At 39.9% G+C, this 22,896-nt stretch overlaps 1 protein-coding gene and 1 non-coding gene across 4 annotated transcripts; both read right to left on the reverse strand.

Moving 5' to 3' along the window:
- Positions 1 to 6,757: 6,757 nt before the first annotated feature.
- TRNAF-GAA lies at positions 6,758 to 6,830 on the reverse strand. The gene has a single exon. It is a non-coding gene; the product is annotated as a tRNA-Phe (tRNA).
- Positions 6,831 to 9,617: 2,787 nt separating this feature from the next.
- On the reverse strand, positions 9,618 to 22,854 carry TGDS (TDP-glucose 4,6-dehydratase). Of its 3 annotated transcripts, XM_042868276.1 has the most exons (12): positions 22,772 to 22,854; positions 22,312 to 22,378; positions 21,790 to 21,858; positions 19,467 to 19,557; positions 17,899 to 18,041; positions 17,164 to 17,262; positions 16,282 to 16,341; positions 14,798 to 14,841; positions 14,394 to 14,559; positions 13,868 to 13,926; positions 11,086 to 11,183; positions 9,619 to 10,720 (listed from the first exon to the last, which is right to left on the reverse strand). In XM_042868276.1, the coding sequence occupies exons 1-12, from the start codon at positions 22,846 to 22,848 to the stop codon at positions 10,635 to 10,637; spliced, it is 1,059 nt and encodes a 352-aa protein (XP_042724210.1). In that variant the 5' UTR covers positions 22,849 to 22,854; the 3' UTR covers positions 9,619 to 10,634. The 3 variants fall into 3 exon arrangements, with proteins under 3 accessions (XP_042724213.1, XP_042724210.1, XP_042724211.1); XM_042868279.1 differs by lacking the exon at positions 16,282 to 16,341 and having other exon boundaries at positions 9,618 to 10,720; positions 14,798 to 14,808; XM_042868277.1 differs by lacking the exon at positions 16,282 to 16,341.
- Between the last annotated feature and the right edge of the window lie 42 nt (positions 22,855 to 22,896).

The raw sequence follows: 22,896 nt of genomic DNA on the forward strand, positions 1-22,896 counted from the left end.
TTGGGATTTTTTACTGTATTTCTTGAGGTAATTTAAACACAAAGTTGTGCTTAAACATAAAGAGATTTAGGGAACAATACAGTGACAAAATCCTACCGAAGGTGGCCCCTGAGCACTCCACTCCACAATTGCTGCAGCACAAAGCTGCAGCATTTCTCACCTCCTCAAGGAAGGGAAACTTCACTCCCTAACCTGGAGTTCTGTCTCTGGCACTCACACTTTCAGCCATTTTAAAACAGGGGATCTTATTAATGTTTATAAATATCTTAAGTATGACAGACGAAGGGACGTGGCCAAACTCTTTTCAGTGGTCTGTGGGGAAAGGACAAAGGGGAATGCCCATAAACTGGAGCGTAGGAAGTCCTGCACCAAAATGCAAAGGAACTTCTTCACAAAGAGTGTGAAGGAGCACAGGCTGCCCAGGGGGACTGTGGGTTCTCCTTCTCTGGAGATATTCAAGGCCCACCTGAATGCCTACCTGTGCAGCCTGCTTTGCAGGGAAGTTGGACTCGATGATCTCTGGAGGTCCCTTCCAACCTCTACAATTCTGTGATTTTGCAGTCAAGCCTTACTGTTCTCTCTCTATGCCAGATCATTGTTTGATCATGAATTACCATTGCAGAGCAGCTGTAATTTGAATTTCCCCATCATTGGTTAGCAAGAAACTCAACTGACTACAGCTTAGTATATTTTTCATTGCCCCAAAAATCATGCAACATATGTTAGACATGCACACAACATGAAAACAGACATATTCAGAATCTTTTGAATGGAAACTAATTCAGGCTAATCTTTAGCCAACGCATACATCAAAACCCAACTCTTGGTTTATATTTTAAGTGACATAAATATTTTGGCTGCTGATTTCAACTGTTGTCAATTTATGTGCTCTAGATTTTGTAGCACAAGATGCATGATCTGAAGCAGTTTTCCAATACTGCCACTCAGTATGTATTGTTTGAGTACTTAAGAATCTCACTGGACAAGCTCTGAAGCAAAGCTACTTAATATACAAGGTAGAAGCCAGTTCAAAAGCAGAATAACTCTATTATGCATCTTCTTCATTATGCATCCTTTTACTGCTTCACTGCTTGTCTCTGCTTTCTCTGATCCTCCTTCCATTCCATTCTGCTTTTCCCTTCCTGTAGGCATACACTGTCTCTCATTGATCTGCATCCTCTTCTTCCTCCCCCACAGACCACTGCTCTTTCACAGCATTACCCTTTGTCTCCTCATCCTGCAGTCAGGAGAATGAGGCTAAAGTTCAGGCACACAGAACAGCTCTGGAGATCTCATGATCCCACCCTTGCACAAAATGCCTCTTGATACAGAGAGTCTCATCAGCTCCTGCTTTCTCATATTTACATTATTTATCCAGTTACTTTCTAATTTACAGACTGCTTTTCCTTTAGAAACCTCACTGAAAAATCAATCTACGTGCCATGGTATATTCAAGTACTGTTAGAACGGAAGCAACTCAGAGAAGAGTAACCTGGCCAGGCCTCACATCAAATACACAAAACTTAAAGCCATGATTTCATATTGAATTAAATACAGTTTCACAGTCTTAGGTGAGTTTCCTTTTGCCAACAGCAGTAAGGCTGCTGTGCTTATGTGCCATCAGTCTGGACTCTGGATTGCTCAAGCTTTCCTTGCATTGTGAATTCCACTCGTCCCTCTCCTTTTATCAGCAGGCTTCCAGGTGACAGAGGATGAAATTTATCTCACCTAATGTTAGACATCTATTGATTGCTGAAATCTGCATTGAACTGGTCACCAAAGGCTCCCTCTACAGGGTCCTCTCTTAATGGAGACAAAAAGCTTTTAGGGTGCAATTCACTTGGCTTGTTTTCTGTGCTCACATTAGGATAGAATGAATTGTATCACACAAGGGCATAATCTTCTTCATTTATTTATTTTTAGCAGAGTCTAGGGTTCAGTGGTATTCAATACACATTAAAGATTTATGTTTAGACGGATGAGTCCCACCTGGGTTCCCACTGATCCCTCACTAGGCCTTGCAGTCCAGTTAAACTTCACTCCCACAAGTCAGGAGAAGACTACAATGGAAAATCACTACTTAAAGACAACCACTTTGCAAGTTCCAAGGTTGATTACACTTTGCTTCTCACCTCTCCAAGTGCATAAGGTAGCTGAAGCATATGTGTATTTCTAGTTTGTTCAGAAAGATCCTGAAATCGTACAGTGTTTCAGTATAGTAGATGTGTGTGACAACTGTTTCCACAGCCTTAAATAAATGTTATGTTAAAATTGCTGATACTTTTACACTTGAAATCATGTACTGCCTGTGCATAGTATTATTCATCTTTGTCAAAGATAATGAGCAGTTCCATTTCCTTTGCAATATCTTTCTTTTATTGTCTTCTGCCTTATTCCCTCATTTAACACATCTGAGAAAACTCTTCAGAGATCAGGAAGCTGCATTATCAATCAGCTAACAATGTAACATGTCATTTTATACCCAAATAGATATATTTTTTCCATTGCATATCAGATGTACAATTTACAATGTGCAGATTGTGGTGAGTTGAGAGTTAATGTCTTCTCCCACATAACTTGCAACAGGACTAGAGGGAATAGCCTCAAGTTGTGCCAGGAGAGGTTCAGGTTGGATGTAAGGAAAAATTTACTCTCCAGAAGAGCAGTCAGGCACTGGAATGGGCTGCCCAGGGAGGTGGTTGAGTCACCATCTCTGGAAGTGTTGAAGAATTGTTTAGGTGCTGTACTAAGGGACAGACATGGTTTAGTGGGGAAATATTGGTGGTATGTGGACAGCTGCACAAGGATGACTGTCTTTGACAACCTTGGGAACTATATGATTCTATGAAGGAACAGGGATGAAAGCTTAAGATACTTATAGTATAAGTAAATAAAGTACTGACTGGTAGACAAAACCATCTTTAGTAAGGAACACCACTAATCTCAGCATCATCAGCTGACAAAGAATGTGTAAACAAAGACAAGGAGATCTACCACTCAGGATCACCACTATATCTGCACCAGAGCTGTAGAAACTGCCTGTCCAAAGGGTGCCAAAGACTTCTTTATTTCTAGAGCTATTTCATCAGTTTCTAAATTAGACTAACACTCAAGATAATCACATAATATAAGGTAGGATTCACTTAATGAACTTGGGCATCTAGGAGATAAAGAGCAAAATCTCAGTTACTGTGTGGTTCCCAATAATTGATCAAGGGAAAGAAGCAGCCCTGCAGGATGACCCATCTCATTCTCAGACAGGCATCCTGAAGAGGTAATGTCTCATCTCTGTTCTAATTTCTCTACCCTCATCATCAGAGGTGACAAGGAAGACTAACACAGACACTAAACTTAAGTACCTAAAGTGAAGAGAGATTAATCCCCTGTATACAGTTGTGGTAGGAAACAACCTGATTTACACACAACAGATACATGCTGGCTGACAAAATGTGATGTCAAACATGAGTTATTTCAATATCCTAGTTTGAACACACATGGTGCTCTCTATGTGCAAAACCCACAAGAAGCCAGCTGGCTAGCACACAGGCTGCCTCTATGGTTCATCTGTCAGCACACAGTCAGGAAAGCATGAGCGAAAGATCTCATGTGCAGAACAAAAGGGGTAAGGCAGAAGCCCTCATAGAATCACCAAGGTTGGAAAAGACCTCCAAGATCATCTAGTCCAACCATTCACCTACCACCAATATTTCCCACTAAATCATGTCCCTCAGTAAAACATCTCAATGTTTCTTGAGCTCCAGGAATGGTATCTGCCAACAGATTGTCCAGTTACAGAGAAATAAATATCAGGACAGAAAATCCAGGTCTGGCTCTGTGCTATATTAATAAAATAATTTGAAAGACAGTACAGATGCAGTATCTGAAATAACACCAGAAATTTCTAAGGCCTTGACCTTACGTTGGTCCTAGAGCCAGTTCTAGAAGGTGCTCCTCTCTCACTGTTTTTATTCAAGATACTAACATTACTACTTCTCCTAAGAGAAGACACAAAATGGAACAAAAGACATTCATCCCCATGTCATGTGGGCTAACCCTCAAGAACATTGGCAGTCAAAGCAATGAATGTGCCCTTGCTTTGTGCAAGTACATACATGGTACATCCAAACAAAAATACACTGTTTCCCCTGAGGTTCACTGAGGAATAAAGATAACATTGATAAGCACAGCAGGACTGATGGTTAAAAGTTCTCAACTTCCCCAAATCTGCTTTCTAATCTATACTATAAATTCCGTATTTCAACATTACCATGGAACATGAATTCCGTGTTACTACCAAAGCGCAAAGCAGGAGCATCAATGGGCTGAGGGAACACGAAAACTTCTGAGGATTTGGAGGAGAAAAGTCTTGTTTCCATGGGGCTCCTGAGCTGAACTCAAGCAGATAAAGTTTTTCAATCTTGCTAACTCAAATAAAAAAAATAAAAAATAAAAAAAAAAATTGAACGGGGAGTGCTAGATTCTAGAAGTGCATAATCAGCTGGATTTTTTCTTTTTAATACATTTCTTCCCCATAAAACTGCAAAACACAGATCTAGTTCTTTTTCATAAGATCAGATAGCAGGCAGACGATAAGTATGGCTTGCTACTAAGGAAAAAAATCTTAAAGCTCAGCATGAGTCCTGACTCGTGTTTTTTAAATCTCTTGTATTGATCATACTGCATATCTAAATGAGATTTAATGGATATCTGTAAATAGCACAGGCTACAAAGTCAAGAGACAGATACAAATCTTTTGTAACAGACCGATTTTCAGTCTAAGAGAGCAAATTTTACATGTAGGAGTAACATTTGCTCACCACAGAGAGGTTGGCAAGCAGCAACAAGCACCAGGAGGGCAGCTTTCCGCATGGAGAAGGGGAGGACTTAATAGAGGAAGCAGATGCAGAAGTCTGGGGGCAGGAGGGAGGTAAAGGAGCATCTCATCTGCACAGCATTGCTCCGGTTTCCATTCACTAAAATCAGAGATTCAGTAGCTGAGGATGGTCATGGACAAAGCAGATGACCCAAATCCCACAGCACTGCAAATTGTGATTTTCATTTGAATCCATGTGAGGTATCAGTTTCATTATCTGACAGTTGCTTAAAAATGTAATTACACTTACATTGGCCAAGAAGTTTCTCTGTAGTACAGAAGGATCCTTCTGATTAGAAATAAAAGTTCCACTGAACCAACATGAAGGTAGCATGTCTACTTCCTAACATGGGAGACAAGCTAATAGAAAAACTGTCAGGAAAAAAACTGGAAACCAGCAATGCTAACAAGAAGCTTGCGTAAAGCAGATAAAATTGAATGAAAACAGTGCGACATAAAAGCAAAAAAGCAGCAACAATTGGGGTTATTTTCTCAGAATCTGCCAAATCACATCAGGAAGCAGCAACAAGCCTGCAAAATCAGCCAGAAATTTAGAAATGCCAAAACTGAGGTTCTCAATTTTATTAACTTCTCCTACCTCAGGCCCGCAGCCTTATTCCGTGCATTTGTACTATCCAAATCCCACACCAAACAAGCTCCCAGGCAACAAATGGCCGCAAGTTGTGCCAGAGAAGATTTAGGTTAGACATAAGGAAGAACTTTTTCTCTCAGAGAGTGGTCAGGCACTGCAATGGCTGCCCAGGGAGGTGGTGGAGTCGCCGTCCCTGGCAGTGTTCAAGAGGCGCCTGGATGAGGAGCTGTGGGATGTGGTTTAGTGCTTGTGGTAGCAATGGTGATGGGAGGATGGCTGGACTAGATGCTCTCGGAGGTCCTTTCCAACCTTGTGATTCTATGATTCTAAGAATTGGATTCTGTTGTCAGCATCCCCAAGGCAGTCACTCTCATCAGTGCAGGGTCTCTTAGTTTCTGTTCAACTTCACAAAACCTGTGAGGAGGGAATTGCTGTTGCAGGTAAGATGTAATACTGTCAAATGAATGAAAAAGGCTTTAAAAGTATCTTTAGGTAAAATAGTGATATAATCAGCTATACAGCCATTTTCCTGCCTTATTATTAAGGGTGTAAAATTGCATTCTCCCAGCCCTATTAACCAGGTACCCAATGGCAGAGTGCTCCTTACATTGGACAAGCATTTTGGGAACAGTGGTTGGTGGGATGTTCTGGCAAAAGGGGGAGGCAGGCAGCGATGACTTTCCCTGCTCAGGTAAAAGGTGGCTCAATAGCAGCACGGAGCTGAGCCACTCCTGTGTTTCGCACCAATAACGTCAGTGCCGAAAGACTTGGTGTATTGTTGCGATGTCAGCATATGAGAAAGGGTACAAGAGACGTTTTGGAGAAGATGTTTAGCAGCACTCATACCGACAATCTAATGGTCTCAAGTTAAAGGGAGGAGTATATCTGGAACGGTTGCGACAGTTTACCTGGGAACTAAACGATGTTTTTCGCTGAAAAACAGATGCCAGCCTTGTAAATAACGCTTCAGAAAAATCCGAACGATTGGCTGCACCTTAAAACTGGAGAAACGAGAACGAGCAGCTGGGCGGACAGTCCGCACAGACCGGTTACATTCAGCGCTGCTGTGATTGCAGCCGGCTGCCGACAGAGGGCGCTGCTACCCGCTCGGCCCACACGTTCAGCGGGTTTTTCCAAGAGCGAGGGGAGTGAGGCCGCCCCGCCTGAGAGGGGCGCGGCTGGCGGCTGCCCGGCCGTCCTGAGTATTGTTGTGTACGGGAACAGCCTCGGTCTGCTGATGCCTCCGGGGTGTACGGAGAGCGGAGGGGGATAAAAAAAGAAGCAAAACTACTTGCCGAAACCCGGGATCGAACCAGGGACCTTTAGATCTTCAGTCTAACGCTCTCCCAACTGAGCTATTTCGGCTCGCACTGAGTAGGACTCTCAGGAATTGCTTCAAATCCATTTTTTACAGAGTATCTGGTTGATGACTCAGGATATTTTAAGTGGAAGAAACATTTTTGGATGTTCCGTGCTACCAGACACACGGCAAACGACAACAGCACCTCAATGCAGAGACGGCATTAACACAAAAATATACAGATATCTGCATCCATTTACACTCAAAAGAAAAGTACTTTGCCTGCAAGCTTTGGGGATGGCAAAAAATAGAATATTCTGTGGGATTCAGGAGCGTTAGATCAGCAGTGTTTTTGCCTCTGAGCTTTCAAGAACTGCACTCTGAAGCATGACCAATCCCACACAGAGCTGGTGTACCCACACGCAAAAAGGAAGCACAGCCCCGGACTCATTTGTCAGTGGTTTTACATAAGGACGCACCTGTAAAGAAAGCTGTGTCTACAGATCTGCCAAGACCATCCAAATGTATTTGTAACAGAAACTAGCCTGTTCCCACAGCTAGGCATTTATTCCATGTCCCATGAGCTCCAGCCTGATCTGTCTGTGAGGACGTCCCTTGCTCACGCTCATGATACGTGGGAGGAAACTTCCATTGCCTGCTGCCTCACACTCTTATCAGCCCAACAACCAAACACAGCTCCCACACAGTCCAGCAGACACAGGCCCCACAGCCCATCATTCCTAGGGCAGTTGGACAGCAATTGGTGTTGCCTCAGGCGCTTGCTTTGCCTGTCTTCCACTGCTGCTTGCAAGAAACTTGCAGGCTTTGTGCATTAAGAAAACACAGCAATGTTGATTTCCCCCCAGTGCACACTTCACAAGCCCATGGCACTTTATGAGTTGCTTGCAGAAGAACTAATCCATCCCACAACAGTTACCCAACAGAGATGTAGAAGAGTTTTAAAAATTTCTGAAGTCTGAGCCTCTCCTCTGCCACAGAAGATGGACAGAATCCCTCTTCCAAAGGCCAGCCTTTCTCCTTCAGAAAGCTTCCCCAATTTAAGCAGTATAGACACCTACTCCACTTATTTTATGAGGGCAACCTCAGTTTCACAACAACGCAAACCTTGAGAAAAGCAGACAAAAATTTCTGTGCTCATAGAATTTAACATAACCACCTTTTCCTTTTTCATATCTCGCAAATAAAATGTGAAGCATAACCCTACAGCATTACAGCTCCCCATGTTAAGAGTTCACTAGCGGATCCTTTGTCATTTTCTTTCTACAGCAGAAGACAGAAGGTTAGCAACAAAACAAGCAGTTTTCTTTTGGAGTAAAGACTTTTCCTTGAGAAATGAATGCTATCAGAAAACTCACCTGCTAAGCCAACCTGACCTACAACATCAGAGCAGCTCAAAGACTCCACGATTTAAATAATAAATAATAATATGCTGAGTAGAAAAACGGGTTTAGCTTCTCAAACACTTTGATTAAACCTTCAAAAACATTGACATGAAGTAGAACACTTTCCACTAAAAGCTGATCATCTTTTTGACACATCCATTCTCAATAATGCTCCTCGTGTCATTAAAGCTTGCATCTTCAGCATCCCAACATTCAAAATAACTTTCCAAATTTCTACTCAATTGCAAAGTACTCATTTCTTCTATTTCTGACATTACCACATCAATTATTTTTAACATCTCAAAGACAACATACCTATTTGTCAGATTAAAAAAACAAGTTCAAGAACCTATAACTTCCAGTCCTAAAATTAAAGGCTCTTTATATCACCAACATATATTGCACTGCTGTGCTTCTGATGTATTTCTCCAACATAAACACACAGGAAATACATGTTTCTCACTGCAGTTCACCCAGACGACTTGCCATGTCAAGAACGAGTACAGCAGAAATGCATCTTTGCAATACTTCACCTATTCCTGTTACTGACTTTTGTAAAGCACCAAACGATCAGATGGTTAAATAACACCATGTATTGTAAGCTGTCTCTCAGGAAAAATCTTAATATACCAATGCCATGTTTCAGTCAATGCAAGAGATTTAAGCATGTCACTGGGACAAGGGTACATATCCAGTATGCCAAATATTCTAACAGACCAGTCTATATTAAGACCTGCAATTTTCACTCCCAAGTGAAGATTCTAGTATCAAACTAAGCATCAGAAACTCAAAAACAATAAGTGCAATGCAATCTAGCAAAGCATTATTATCCCACCTTGTCACAGATACATGTTCCAAGGCTATAGAATACATATTTGGTGTAGAAGTTACAAAGCTTGCTACTCAGCCTCAAGACGATTCTTATCAACCAACATTAGCACTCTATCAACAGCACCATACAACACAGAAGCAGCACAGTGCAATTAGGAGCACTGTAGTTCCAAAGGCAGCACTGCCATTAGCAGAGGCACTATTTAAGTGTGCAACTACTTCCAAAACAGGCACAGACAAAGCTGATGTAAATGCCTCAAACTCTATTCCTTCTGCATAAGGAAAACACTTCTGCTTATACTTGTTTTGATTGTTAATTTCCAAGAGACTTCAGAATTTAGAACAATTCCCATTCACAGCAAGAGACCACTTCAGAGATTGGAGTGCTCTAGCATCTTAACCCTACACTTTCACAGCTCTATGTGGCAGAAGTGTCTGGAATTGTGTTAAATACTTACATGCCCTGATAAAGACAAGAGTTTCTTATTTGATATTTGAAATGAGGTATGCAAAACAAGTGAAGAACCTTTTCCTTAAGACACAGGAAAAAAAAAAAAAATACACATTTGCTTTTCCAGCTGCTATGCACTAGCTGAGTTTATTCACCCAGTTAAGTGAAATCAGTTACACTGTAACTTATAGCAAAAAATCACATTTGACAAAGATTTATTGACAGATTTCCAGAACTGAAGTTTCTTCTGAAATTTTACATCAACTCAATATATTGTTACATCTTTAAAATTTGCCACAAAGAACAAGTGAAACAGAGTTGAAAAAGGTGTGCTAACCCACAATTCAAATGAAGCATTTAAAATTTTCCCTCAATAAATCACCTTTGTATCACAGAAAGTGATGCTACCGGAATGTTAACTGTGTTACAGTACTTCAAGTTTGTTACAATTGAAGTAAAAGGCCATAATACAGTAAACAGATGACATTCAAGACAAGAAGCAAAGCTTAAGAAAGGCTCATAGAAATTTCAGTAAGAACAGCTATTTTCTTGGCACCTTTTCTACCTGCACTCCTTTAGAAATTGAGCATTAGGAAGATAACAGTTTAACTGGTCCTCTACTCAAGATAATACTGCAACAATAAAGAACCGTGAACCATATGGGTACCATACTTAGCTTTTATCCACTGATTTATATTCTCTAGAAATATTCTCTTTGATTTGAAATAGAAGACAACTGTTCAAAGTGACAAAACACATTACACTGTAAAAATAAACTAATGCAGATGAAAAACTTCAGAGCTAAGTATGCTCATGAATGAACATTCTCACTGCAATCCCAAATACTGTAATCATCATCCTCTCATTCCAAAGGAATATGGAAGATTTGAAATCTATTACACTAATTTAACATAAAGTTCTTCACCCTGTAAAATACTCAAAAAAGTTTATCTATACCTAGTGAAGATACAATATTGCACCAAAAGCTGAAATCAATGGATTAAACTTATAAAGTGCTGAACCTTTCCAAAGGTCTTTTCTATTACTCCGCATTCATCATGGCTCACGTTATCCTGAATACAGTAAGAGTTCAGTGTGGTCACTTGATTGCAGGTTTTGAAGAAAAGGCTATATGAGGTAGAATAGACTCCTTCAGGCTGCCAGCCACCTTATGGAACGTTAAGTTATGCAAATGGCTCTGTCACAGGAAAGGGCTCCAAAGCTTTCTCGGCATTCTTCCAGTTGTGAAAGTTTTCCTTGTACCATTCAACTAATACAAGAAGAATGTTGGTGAGTCAAATTGAACAAAGACTACATTCAATTATTTTACAGATACTACAAGAACAGAAAAACAGATACCTATGCAAAATTTTAACCTATAAAGGTCCCAAAAAACCTAGTTTTAGTGTTTATAAATTATTTATTCAAGACTTACTGGAATTAGTTTTTAGTGCTAGAATACCTTATATTTCTTTAAAAATATTAAAAACAGCTTTAAATGGAGCTAATGTACGTAAAATTAAAGTGAGAAACACATTCCCTTTCGTTTCTCATTAATTAGCCTATAGAATCATTTCTTCCCCTCTCTTTTCCTCCTCCCCTAACTTCCATTAGTGTAAAAGGCATCAGACATACTTGTTTTCTTTATTCCTTCTTTCCAAGGCACTTTAGGTCTCCATCCTAAATTGTGCATTTTTTCTGAATTCATCGGGTATCTCAGGTCATTGGTAGGTCTGGTGAAATATGAAACACACAAAGAAAACAATTTGGTTAGTCTTCTCTCATTAATTGGATACACAGAACTTAAACTGCCTTCAAGCCATGATTAGGTATGCCTCTGGTTTGAGCACTCCTTCAACATGAAAAAGATTACATTACCTTCAAAAAAAAAAAAAACAATTAAGTGGCAACCAAGTGCAGCTGTGACAACACAATTCAGTTTGCACAGCCAACTACCTAGAACTGACTAGAATAAATATGAATTAATGTTTTCACACAGAAATGAACAGTGATCTGAAGGCACTGTCAATGAAAATCAGTGCACTTGCAGGTCTCTGGTCACTGAACAAGCCAGTGCTCTCAGATTTCTCACCATACAAGCCCACAGACTTCAGATCTAAAGAACAAAGATGTCCAAAGCATGGCTATTACAGTGCCTATCAGCTGCATAACCTCTGTAATACTGAGCATACAGAATCTCAAACTGCAAGATTCAGTACAGAAATATTTCCTTCCTTTAGGTACAAAACATTTTTATCCCTACAATCTGGCAGTTTGGTAGTCTAGTCTATCATGCCTGCATTACTGACACTGGAATACAGGTTGGTTGAAGTATACAAGCACACAGAAGCAAACTACTTCACAGTTACTAAAACGTTCTAATCTCAAGGAGAAACAACTAATTTTTCCAATGCAAGTAACTATCACGATTAAAGTCCTTCAAAATTAAACATTAGTAAGGTATCTTAATTATAGAATCCTCTGAGTTGGAAGGAACCTTTAGAAGGTCATCTAGTCCAACTCCCCTGCACTGAATAGAGACACCTACAGATAGATCAGTGTGCTCAGAGCCCCATCCAGCCTGGCCTTGAATGTCTCCAGGAACGGGCATCCACCATCTCTCTGGGCAACCTGTGAGCCCACTTACAATTCCAGATTCACAGCCAGGGCTCAATATAGATGAATAAAATCCTTAATCTGAATTACACGAGAACCTATAGAACACGCACACCATGTGAGCCAGCAGCAATTTTTGTTCAGAGTCCTACGGTAAATTTAGAGAGGATTGTGAAAAACACTTCCTTTTAGAAAAAGGCACTTAAAGACACTTCAGTTGCTTGAACTATCCAAACATGAACAGAAAGTATGTATTATTAGGGCTTTCAGAATTCTTAACAGCTATCAGCAGATATGTGATTCCTAATCACTCTAGAGAAAGAGTCATATCTGAAGTATGCAGTGGTTTATTGTCGCTGCAGAAATGAAATGGAGGAAAAAAGAACAGAGTGAAATCAAGCTCACAGTTAAAAATGGAAACACTCAGCAAAAGCATTTACAGAAGCTTCCCATTTTTTATGCTGCCCTAACTTCAGCATGTTGATGTTTTACACTTAAAGTAGTAACACAGAATCACAGAATGACCCAGGTTGGAAGGGACCTCAAGGATCATGAATCTCCAACCCCCACCACATGCAGGGCCACCAACCTCCCCATTTCATACTAGACCAGGCTGCCCAGGACCCCATCCAATCTGGCCTTGAACACCTCCAGGGATGGGGTATCCACAATCTCCCTGGGCAGCCTGTTCCAGTACCTCACCACTTTCTCTGTAAAGAACTTCCCCCTGACATCCAACCTAAATCTTCCCTCCCTCAACTTAAAACCATTTCCCCTTGTTCTGCAGTTATCTATCCTTTCAAAGAGTTGACTCCCCTCCTGTTTGTAGGCTCCCTTTAGGTACTGAAAGGCTGCAATGAGGTCACCCCATGGCTTTCTCTTCTCCAGGCTGAACAAGCCCAGATCTCTCATCCTGTCTTCTTAGGGGAGGTGCTCCAGCCCCCGATCATCTTTGTGGCTCTCCTCTGGACCCTCTCCAACAGCTCCGTCTTTCTTGTACTGGGGGCTCCAGACCTGGACACAGTACTCCAGATGGGGCCTCCCAAGAGCAGAGTAGAGGGAGAAAAATCACCTCCTTGTCCTGCTGTCCATCCCTACTCTGATGGACCCAAGGACACCATTTGTTTTCCAAGCTGCAAGAGCACACTGCTGGCTCACATTAAGTTCTCCATCCATCAGGACCCCCAGGTCCTTCTCTGCAGCCCATATAAATGCCTGGGATTCCTCTGGCCCAAGTGCAAAACTCTGCACTTTGCCATGCTGAACCTCATCAGGTTCACCTGGGCCCACCTTTCTAGCCTCTCAAGGTCCCTCTGAATGGCATCCCTTCCTTCCACCGTGTCAACCGCACCACTCAGCTTGGTGTTACCTCAAAGCACACTTAAATTTGAACTAGTCACATTTACACCAAAATATTAAAGCTAAATGAGAGACAATTGTTCAAGTTAAGTTGAGGACAAAGTAATAAATAAACTATCCTTACAAAAAGATCTGGTTGCTACGTAAAATCAATCCCTATCTCAGAACAAGCTTCAGTAGTTTGAAGAAAATTTGCATCTTTTAAAGATTAGCAATACGCATTCCAAAGATTCAAGTAGTAACTGGAGATGTTAGTTTTAAACAGTATGCTGTATCTCAGGCACCAAATCCGAAAACAAGTTTAAAAAGGCAAGCAAATCAGGTCCCAATTCCCTGTAAGCTAACCCTCCTGCTGAGCAAAAGCACTTTCAGAGAAATAAACAAACTGTATTTGGATTCTTCAGGATAGAGCTCTCCTGCACACACTTAGCTGTGCTCTTACCTGTCTTTTACATAGTCCATCCAATGCTCCATTTCAGATTCTGAACTGGTCTTCTTTATCTGACAACAAGTGGAAGGGAAAAAAAAAAAAAAAACAAATTAAAAAAAAAACAAACAGAAATGGTCTTTTGCCTGAATTAACAACCGAACTACTGAAGTTATAAAAACTAAAGTTATAAAAACTACTTGGAACAATTCCAATATCTCTCCCTAAGTGCTTAGTAAACACACATAGTCTGTTACATTTCAATCTCCCACATCATCTTCAGACCAAAATTCAAGTAGCCAACATGAAAGAGAATAAATTATTTTTAATCATTACCCCAGTTACTGTCCCAGACAGGACAATCAATGCAGTGGAACAGTTTGTGATAGCCTGCACTGCACATAGCACAGCTGCCACAGAAAGGTTAACACCTTGCTCTAAGATCTGCTGCAAGCACTGAACTAACTCGCAGAGATACAAAAATTCTACAACAGAGAATTGTTCATATGTGCAATGACAAGCATTGTAGCTTTTTACTCACTAAGTGGATTAACTCCTTTGCAAGCTGGACAATGGACATCTCAAAATTAGTTCCAATGTTGTAAATTTCACCTGGCTTCCCCTCCTTCAGGACAGTAAGGAATGCTTCTACTACATCAGCTGCATACAGAAAATTCCTTCTCTGAAGTCCAGAGCCATGAATACAGCTTAAGAACAGGGAAAAGCAGAAGACTTTTGTTAATACCTAAATAGAAGCACTGCATTTATTAAAATGCATTTTACACAGTTCTACTGTAAGAATTTACCTGAAAGTGCTTCAGTTTAAAAACATGCAAGTCAGCTGTTTAAGTACATGCTACTACTAAAATAATTCAAAGCTTAATTAGGAAATTATAAATGCTTATGTAATAACTAATTACATGCAAAGTAAAACAAGTTACATACCATTTTCTGTTCTGTTGCAACAAAGATATGAACTTTGGTATAACCTAAACAGTTGAATAAAAAGAAATATTTTAGAAGCTGTTCTGCAAACAACAGGGTGTTTTACCAGCACATATCATTACATGCTTTAATAATAGGATTGTTTCAATAGTTTAAGTTCAAACTTAAGCTGAAATTAAAATCTAAGCAGGTAATGCTTTCTAAGCCTAGAAACTGCAAGGTTTCTTTTTTCCTAGAGTAAGCAGAGTATTTTGTACACCACAGTTGCCTTTCCTGAAGTCCACAGTTCACATTTTTTGTTTTTCACTTTATCCATTTATTTAAGAATAGATGCCTCTCTTGTGTTGAGATGCTTACCTTTGTGGTCATCTATTACCAATCAGAAGTTAAAAATGCAATGATTTACACACAAAAATGGTGCTATCACTTTCACACACAGAAGTGCACTAGAGTCTAAAATAAGGTTGACTACTGCCAACTGTTTAGAACATGGTTTAAACACACAGTAAGAAAACTGGTGAAACAGGTTTTCAAGGAGACCTGATAGCAGCCTTTCAGTAACTAAAGGGGAGCTACACAGAAGGAGACAGACTCTTTAGCAGGGTCTGTGATGATAGAACAAGGGGAAGTATCTCAAAGAGGGTAGATTTAGGTTAGAGATAATGATGAATGCTTTCACAGTGAGGGTGGTGAGGCACTGGAGCGGTTGCCCAGTGATGTGGTTGATGCCCCATCCCTGGAGACTTTCAAGGCAAGGCTGATCAAGCTCTGGGCAACCTGACCTACCTGTGGTGTCCTGTTCATTGCAGGGGGACTGGACTAGATGGCCTTTAGAAGTCCCTTCCAACTCTAAAGATTCTATGATGGTAAATAACCACTAGTCAAGCAATAGGAATTAGCTTTCCGCATGGTATTTGCAGTCATACTAGGCTTAGGTATGTTCTAAAAGCCTAAACAAGTTTTTAAACTGAAGCCACAGGAACATTTTTAATTTTGTCCATTTCCTTAATACCCTGAACTTAGAAGTAATTACACAGGTTAGAACATCCACTTTATAGCAGACATACTGCTCTCTTCAAATTCACTTTCTGAAGTGTTGCCTCACAATTTAACACTGCTAACTACTGCATGTAGAACATGAACAGAAGTTATTTGTAGGAGAATCCTGTCAGTTAAATGTTCTTGGAAAACCAGAAAAAGTACAGAATAAAATAACTGCAGCTAAACTCATGCAAGTAACTGGAAATCTCTATCTGATATTTTATTGACAATCAGAACAACTGTATATTGTTGTACTGATGGTAGAATGTTTTACTGTGAGATCAGCAGATTAAAAAAATCAGCATGGACAGATAAGCATGGACAAATATAGTTGTAAGGCAGTGCTTTTTTGGAAAGTTCATTCTCAGGTGGAAAAAGTAACATTACAAAAACCTTAGATTATAGTATATTGAAGCTCAGAGTAAAGCATTAGCTTAACTTACTTTCTCTGGATACTGGTGCGGTCCATAAACGTTACTACTTCGAGTGATAACAACTGGAAACTTAAGAACATCAAATATGCATGTGATTAAACATTAAGTATGTATATATATAAATAAAAATCTGTAGGCTTCTGGCTGGTCAATAAGTAGTGACACACCTACAATGCTTCATCACAAATCTGAATGTTTTCACAAGTATTAATGAATCAAGCTATCCATATGTTTGCCTCTAGACAAAAGCCTCTGGCTTCCTTAGCCTGTAGAAGCCCCCAGAGTGACAGATGCTCCTCATCTTCCAGTCCCATCACAGGACATTACATACGGGCATCAGGTTGACTGAAAACTTGCTCACTCTTTTGTATCCCCAAGTAAACGTTTCATAGTCATCAACATCATAATCAAGTCAGTCTGACGTCAAAAACATCTTTGCAGAATGTCACGCCAAAATGGAAAGAATAAAGCTTTGAAAACCAAACTATTTTTTTCCTGAACAAATTTGAATAGTGTTTTTTTTCTTTTATCTTTTCTCCACTTATAAGACTAGTCAATACAATTTGCATTTTGAAGATTCTACTTACAAATGAATGTCTTTCCAGCTAACCACTATATATTTTTAAAGTGCTATTGTTCTCTTCATTTATTTTGGGAAAAAAATAGACATTTCTGTTCAGGTTATTTTCCAGTCTAAAATTAACTAGTCCCTCCCAGGCCTCCTTCAGTACACCTCCACTAGTAAGCAGCAGCAGGACTCTGATACATCCAAACTACAGAACTAGCTCTCAGGAAGGATGCAGTATCGTGCTGTCTACAACTGATTTTTCTTTTCAACATTTGTGTGTAAGATTATGAGCTTCAGAGCTTTTGAAGCTTCCATTAACTTACTTGGTACCTTTCCCAGTAAGACTGAACAAAACATTCTGCAGCAGCTTTAGAGGAGGCATAGGGATTTGTAGGACATTTTGGTGAGGATTCATCAAATTCCTGAAATGAAAACTTGCATTACTCAATTGCTCTTGCCCAGGTAAGTCTTCAAGCTACAAAAGACACAGCTGCAACTTCTATAAACATCCCCAGATATTCAAACACACTAGACTGAGCAAGTCACCTTTCCTTTAGGCCCTGGACAATGTGATCTAGCTGTGCATGCCTTCATTCACTGCAGGGGCGTTGGACTAGATGGCCTTTAATGGTCCGTTTCAACTCAGAAGATTCTATGCATCCCAAGCATAAAAAAGAGAGACTCTAAAATGGCTATCATAAATATCACTTACACAAAATGCCTTGCTCTTGCCTGACCCTTACCCCTGAAATTAATTGATTCCAGTTACTTCCTGACTTGTTTTCCTCTCCTCAGAAAAACATCTTTAAGATTTACTACGATTCACGAGGAGTATCTTTTAGAAGTTTCCACAAGTCATTAAAGACACCAATCTGACTGCTTTAGCTAGTACGCATTCAGCACGTTCAAAATAAAACATGCTACAGAAAAGCTTCAGGACAACTTTGATACTCAGCTTTCTAGAAGCAAAAGAAGTACCTGCTTGCAAGTTTAAGTATTATCAAAAATAACACATTCAAAGAAGCCAAGAAAGATTAGAGACCCACTTTTAAACTCACCTGATCAGTGCTGCCTCCATATACTTCATCTGTACTGACATAGACAAACTTCTCTACATTGGCTTCATGGGCAGCAGCAACCAGTACATTAGTGCCATAAACATTCACATAAGTGAATTCCAGGGCATGCCAAAATGACAGATCTATAGAAAAGAATTTAAAAAAAAAAATTCAACCCACAATTCTGATTAAATTTAGGCAATACATGGTTTTCTAATGAACTGTAACAATTAACAGCAGCAATATAAACACGGAGCACTAAAGGAACAGGGGCTGTTTAGTCTGGGGAAGACGAGGCTGAGGAGAGACCTTACTGCTCTCTTCAAATACCTGAAGGGTGCTTACACTGAGAGCAGGACTGGTCTCTTCTCACTGGAGACAGGTGACAGCACAAAGGGAAATGGCCTGAAGTTGCACCAGGGGAAGTTTAGGTTGGATATCAGGAAACACTTCTTTACAGAAAGGATTGTTAACACTGGAACAGGTTCCCCAGGGAGGTGGTTGAGTCACCACCCCTGGATGTGTTTAAAAACTGTTTGGATGTGGTGCTCAGGAACATGATTTAGCAGAGGGCTGTTAGAGTTCGGGTAGTATGGTTAGGTTGGACTTGATGATCTTTAAGGTCTTTTCCAATCTGAGCAATTCTATGATTTCATGATTTCACCACCAGTTCGATCGATTGTCAGGTAGCAAGGTTATCATTAAACTAAGACACTTTCTACACTTACACAAAGAGAAAAAAAAAAAATCCTTGCTCTCAACAATAGGTCGGAATGAGGAGCAAAAGGTTGTTATCTGGGGATATTCAATTTGAAATAGCACTAATTAGTTCTAGTTAAATGGCAGCATAGCTAATTCCCCTCGTCACCATGAAGTGCCAAGTTTACTAAGAAAAGTATCATTCAAAACCACAATATATATTTATTACTGTTAACAAATTACCACTAGTTGTAATTCTTAGAATCATCCCACTGACCTAATGACTTTGTGCATATCAATGTTGACAAATCTGAAAAGAATTTTCCCAGAGATCAGAGAATTTTTCAATGACTTCTGCTCATTATGGAAGGAATGTGCCAAGCATACCTCTCATTAACAGCTCTACAGAAGACTGACAATCTGAAATTGGCACTTCAATGTGTAATCCATTTTGCCACTTTTTTGAACCCTGGAAGAATTCTAAGGGGAGCTGCACTCACTCTTAGCTTCCACTCTAATTTTTCCTGCAAGGTTGCAGTCAATCAAGGGAAACTGTCTTCAAGATACCACATGACATGTGTGCACTGTCAGCTACACGTGTCTAGATGGAACTTAAAATGTAATAGGCAAATACGTATATATACATGGCCGAAATTAAAAACTGCCTTATCTGACTGTTGTTTAACTAAAGCCATGAATCTCCTAAGTTAAAAAGGCCAACCAACTGAATCATGCAGTCTGTAAAGATGTTAGATTGTATATCTGTTTTATGTGAAGGGAAAAAAAAAAAAAAAAAAGATGAAAAATGTCAGTATACTATTTCAAAACATATATACAGAAATAATACTAAAACATGCTGCAGTGCTCACCTACATGTGTTTGGGCTGCAAAATGAAGAACTATGTCAATTTTCTCAGTTTCAAAAAGCTGTTTGATAAAGTGAGGTTCACAAATGTCTCCCTAAACAGGAAATAAAATGAATTATTTTTTGATAAAAATAGTAAGCTTCAATTTGTACCAAGTAACACATAACAAATCATTACAAAGCAGGCACAAGGAAAAAGCTCTGCAATAAGAACAAGCGTGCAAAGCCAAAATACAAGCCTTTTATCAGAATCCTGGGATTACTCAGCTTACTCTTTAATAGTAATAATAGAAAACTATGACTCTAAAAAGTGGAATTCATAACCTGAAATTAACTGAAATCCAGACCTTTAGATACAATTAGATACTTTCTTTTAGCTCTCCACAGATACGAAACAGTTAGCAACAAATTTTGGGGCATTATACCAATGCCATGCCTAAAAGATGATCTTCACTTTTTGAGCAATAGCCATAGATACATCGTTTCAGGATTTACATTACTACTTAACACCAGAAACAACACGACCTCCAAAACATACACAGCAAAGACACAGCAAATGCTACAATTGGGATGCCTGCTTAGAGCAAATAAAGTTTGCAGACAGTGACACCCAGTGGCATTAGAGATGAAGTTCATTTCCACTGCTGTCAAAAGCAGATGGAAGTTTGCCAGCAGTTTTCTTTGGTTTTGTTCTTACTACCAGAATCATCGAGATAATTGGAAATGAGCACAGCATGGACACGAGTGGTTTGTTAGTGTGACAAACAAACAAGGGCAGTTTTCAAATGTAAACAAGAACTGAGAAGCTTTTGATACTTATCTACTGGCTCAACTTAAACAGGAGTACCTCAAAGGAAGTAGTGTCAGGGGAGGATGAAGGCTTTTGTACTTTCAAGAACAAGGCAATTAACTGAACACAGTTCAAATGAAGCTATGCTTTTAGAAGTTCTCATGCAATTATTCCAAACAACAGCTTCAAAGAAGTAATGCATATAAGAAATTGGATTATTTTTAATGATTCGTTTTATTTTGTTTTTTTTTAATAGAAAACCAAATTCAGTAGTTTTCAGTTTTGTTTTATTTTCCTCTTTAAAGACAGAGCATTCAGTAAGATTTCTTGAGCGTATATTTTTGTTCTAAAACACAGTTAGATGTAGGCTGTCTTGTGCCCTATACAGCATTCACACATATTGCATCATGCATTGGGAGGTATTGAAAACATTAGGAAAAACAACAAGAGTACTTCTGGTATCCTGAAACCGAGTGTATTTGCTTGGTACATATTCCCTTTCCCTCAACAAAATTGCATCCAACAACTCCGGGATAATCCAGAATCTAACAGAATTCGGAAGGTTCAAAAAAATTAACAGCTATGGGGATCACCAAACAAGTGTGGAAAAGTTTGACTGCCTGAATTTAAGAGAGAAACTCAGTTTACATTTCCTGCCACTGCAAAAAGCTGTCACATATATTAAACTGACTGATATTTCAGAAACATGAACCATATGCTTTTCTCTGATGCCCTGCAATCTCAGACAGCCTAGCTTGACAAAGGACCTAGCATCAGCACTGAGTTCCACACAACAGAACCTCAGCAGCCTGAGCATTTATCCAAACAAGAAGTCTAAATCCATCCACTGTCTGGAGACTAAAATACTGAACAGTAAACTAATTTAACCAGCAACATCCTATGAAGAAAAAGCATACCTTGAACCTAGACCATGTTCAAAAACAACTACAGAGTACACAAAAGCAGAACTAAGAACATCATAGCCTGATCTTTAGCATGGATAGAATAAAGAATATGTCACATAGCATGGGAAATGACAAGCTGCTGCATTTGAAGATGGAAAATCTAAGAGTGTCAGATAAGCCTGGAGAGTCAAATCTGAGGCCATCCTGTCTGTTCCACCTATCAAAAGCAGACTTAGAAGTGAATGAATCATCCTGAAAGACAGTTTTCTATATTCTGAATCTTTATTGTACAATGTAATATTTATTTTCAAAGACTGCTTCACATAAGAGTCAGACAATAATGTCACACAGCTTTATGCTGTCAGAATTCTCAGCTGAAACACAAGGTCTTTTAATAAAGGTATACGAATGACATAATTGCTTTTATGTCTATCTGAGTATCAGATACAGAAGCATATTCCATACACTGACTTATTCACAACAGTGAAGAAGCAATTTCAACTTTAATTTATGGTAAAGCAGTGGCCTTACCTTCAAATTTTTTGGGAGCTCTGGAAACTATGTTACTTTGCTATAAAACACCCACACAAAAATGAAAAAGACAAGTTTCCTAGAAAAGAAGACTTTATTACCTGGATAAACTTGTAGTTTTCCTTCTCAGAGACAGTTTCAAGATTTTTCAAGCTTGCACAGTAGTCAAGCTAAGGAGAAATACACAAAGTATTATCAGTAGTTTTCATGAAAATGGACAAAGATAACTCAGCTCCAACCCAATTACAAGCAAATTTACAAATAAAGCAAAAATTTCTCTGAAAGAAAAGCTATCTCACAAGCAAATATGATAAAGCGTGAGAAACACAGAAGTCTGAAAGATATCCTAACAATTTCATAAGTGCTTGGATATCCATCACTTCAAAACCCTTAGGATAATAATTGTTTGATACTTCTCACATGGAAACCAGTGAGAAGTCAAAAGGAAATTCAACAAATAGCATTCCAAGTACACTTCAACATAACCCTGTACATAGCAGGGAGGTTAAACTAGATGATCATGGTCAACCCAGGCCATTCTGTGATTCTATGATACTACAGGCTGTATTAAAAAGCTTTAATAAAAGGGTCTTGCCTGGCAAGAAAGAAGACAGCCCGCTTACCTTATCCAGATTTATAATCAGATAGTTGGGATAGTTTCTGACCAGCGACACAACTACATGCGAAGCACTGCAGGATGGAAGAAGAAGACCATGTTTACAATCACATCGCTGGTTTTCAGGCAGCAAAGCAATGACAGATTACACGCCCGGTAATAAAGGGGTTCAGAGAACGAGGGAGTCGCACTCAAAAGGACAGCCCACTGAGGGATCTTAAGGTACCCCTACGTACGATAACCCACACGCGGCCATAAGCTCCCCTTAGGAGGGACACGTACCTACGCTCAGCCTTTTAAGACTGGCGGCACACAGAAACGCGACCAGTCGCAGCCCCACCCCAGGACACGCTCTGAGCTCCCAGCACGCCGGCCCGCCCACCGCCACGTCCCACGGCTCCCCGCGACGGAGCCTCGCGCCGCCTGGCCCCACTGCAAGGCCGCGGCACTACGAGACCACTGCTCACATGAAACCGGCGCCGCCCGTCACCAACAGCCGCTTCTCAAAGCGCCGCACCTCCGCACGCGCCGGCGGCTCCGACATCGTCCGCGCTTTACGGCGGAGTACGACCTGCCCGCGTGCATGCGCAAA

The sequence above is a fragment of the Lagopus leucura genome, unplaced genomic scaffold, assembly GCF_019238085.1.
Source record: "Lagopus leucura isolate 7727_CA_CO unplaced genomic scaffold, USGS_WTPT01 Super-Scaffold_100001, whole genome shotgun sequence".
NCBI lineage: Eukaryota > Metazoa > Chordata > Aves > Galliformes > Phasianidae > Lagopus > Lagopus leucura.

Coding starts and splice junctions, on each gene's coding strand:
- TGDS (XM_042868276.1), bottom strand. CDS start 22,848: ATGTCGGAGCCGCCGGCGCGTGCGGAGGTGCGGCGCTTTGAGAAGCGG. Junction 21,859..22,311: donor TGATTATAAATCTGGATAAG/GTAAGCGGGCTG, acceptor ATTTCTCCTTAG/CTTGACTACTGTGCAAGCTT. Junction 11,184..13,867: donor ATGGACTATGTAAAAGACAG/GTAAGAGCACAG, acceptor ATATTTCACCAG/ACCTACCAATGACCTGAGAT.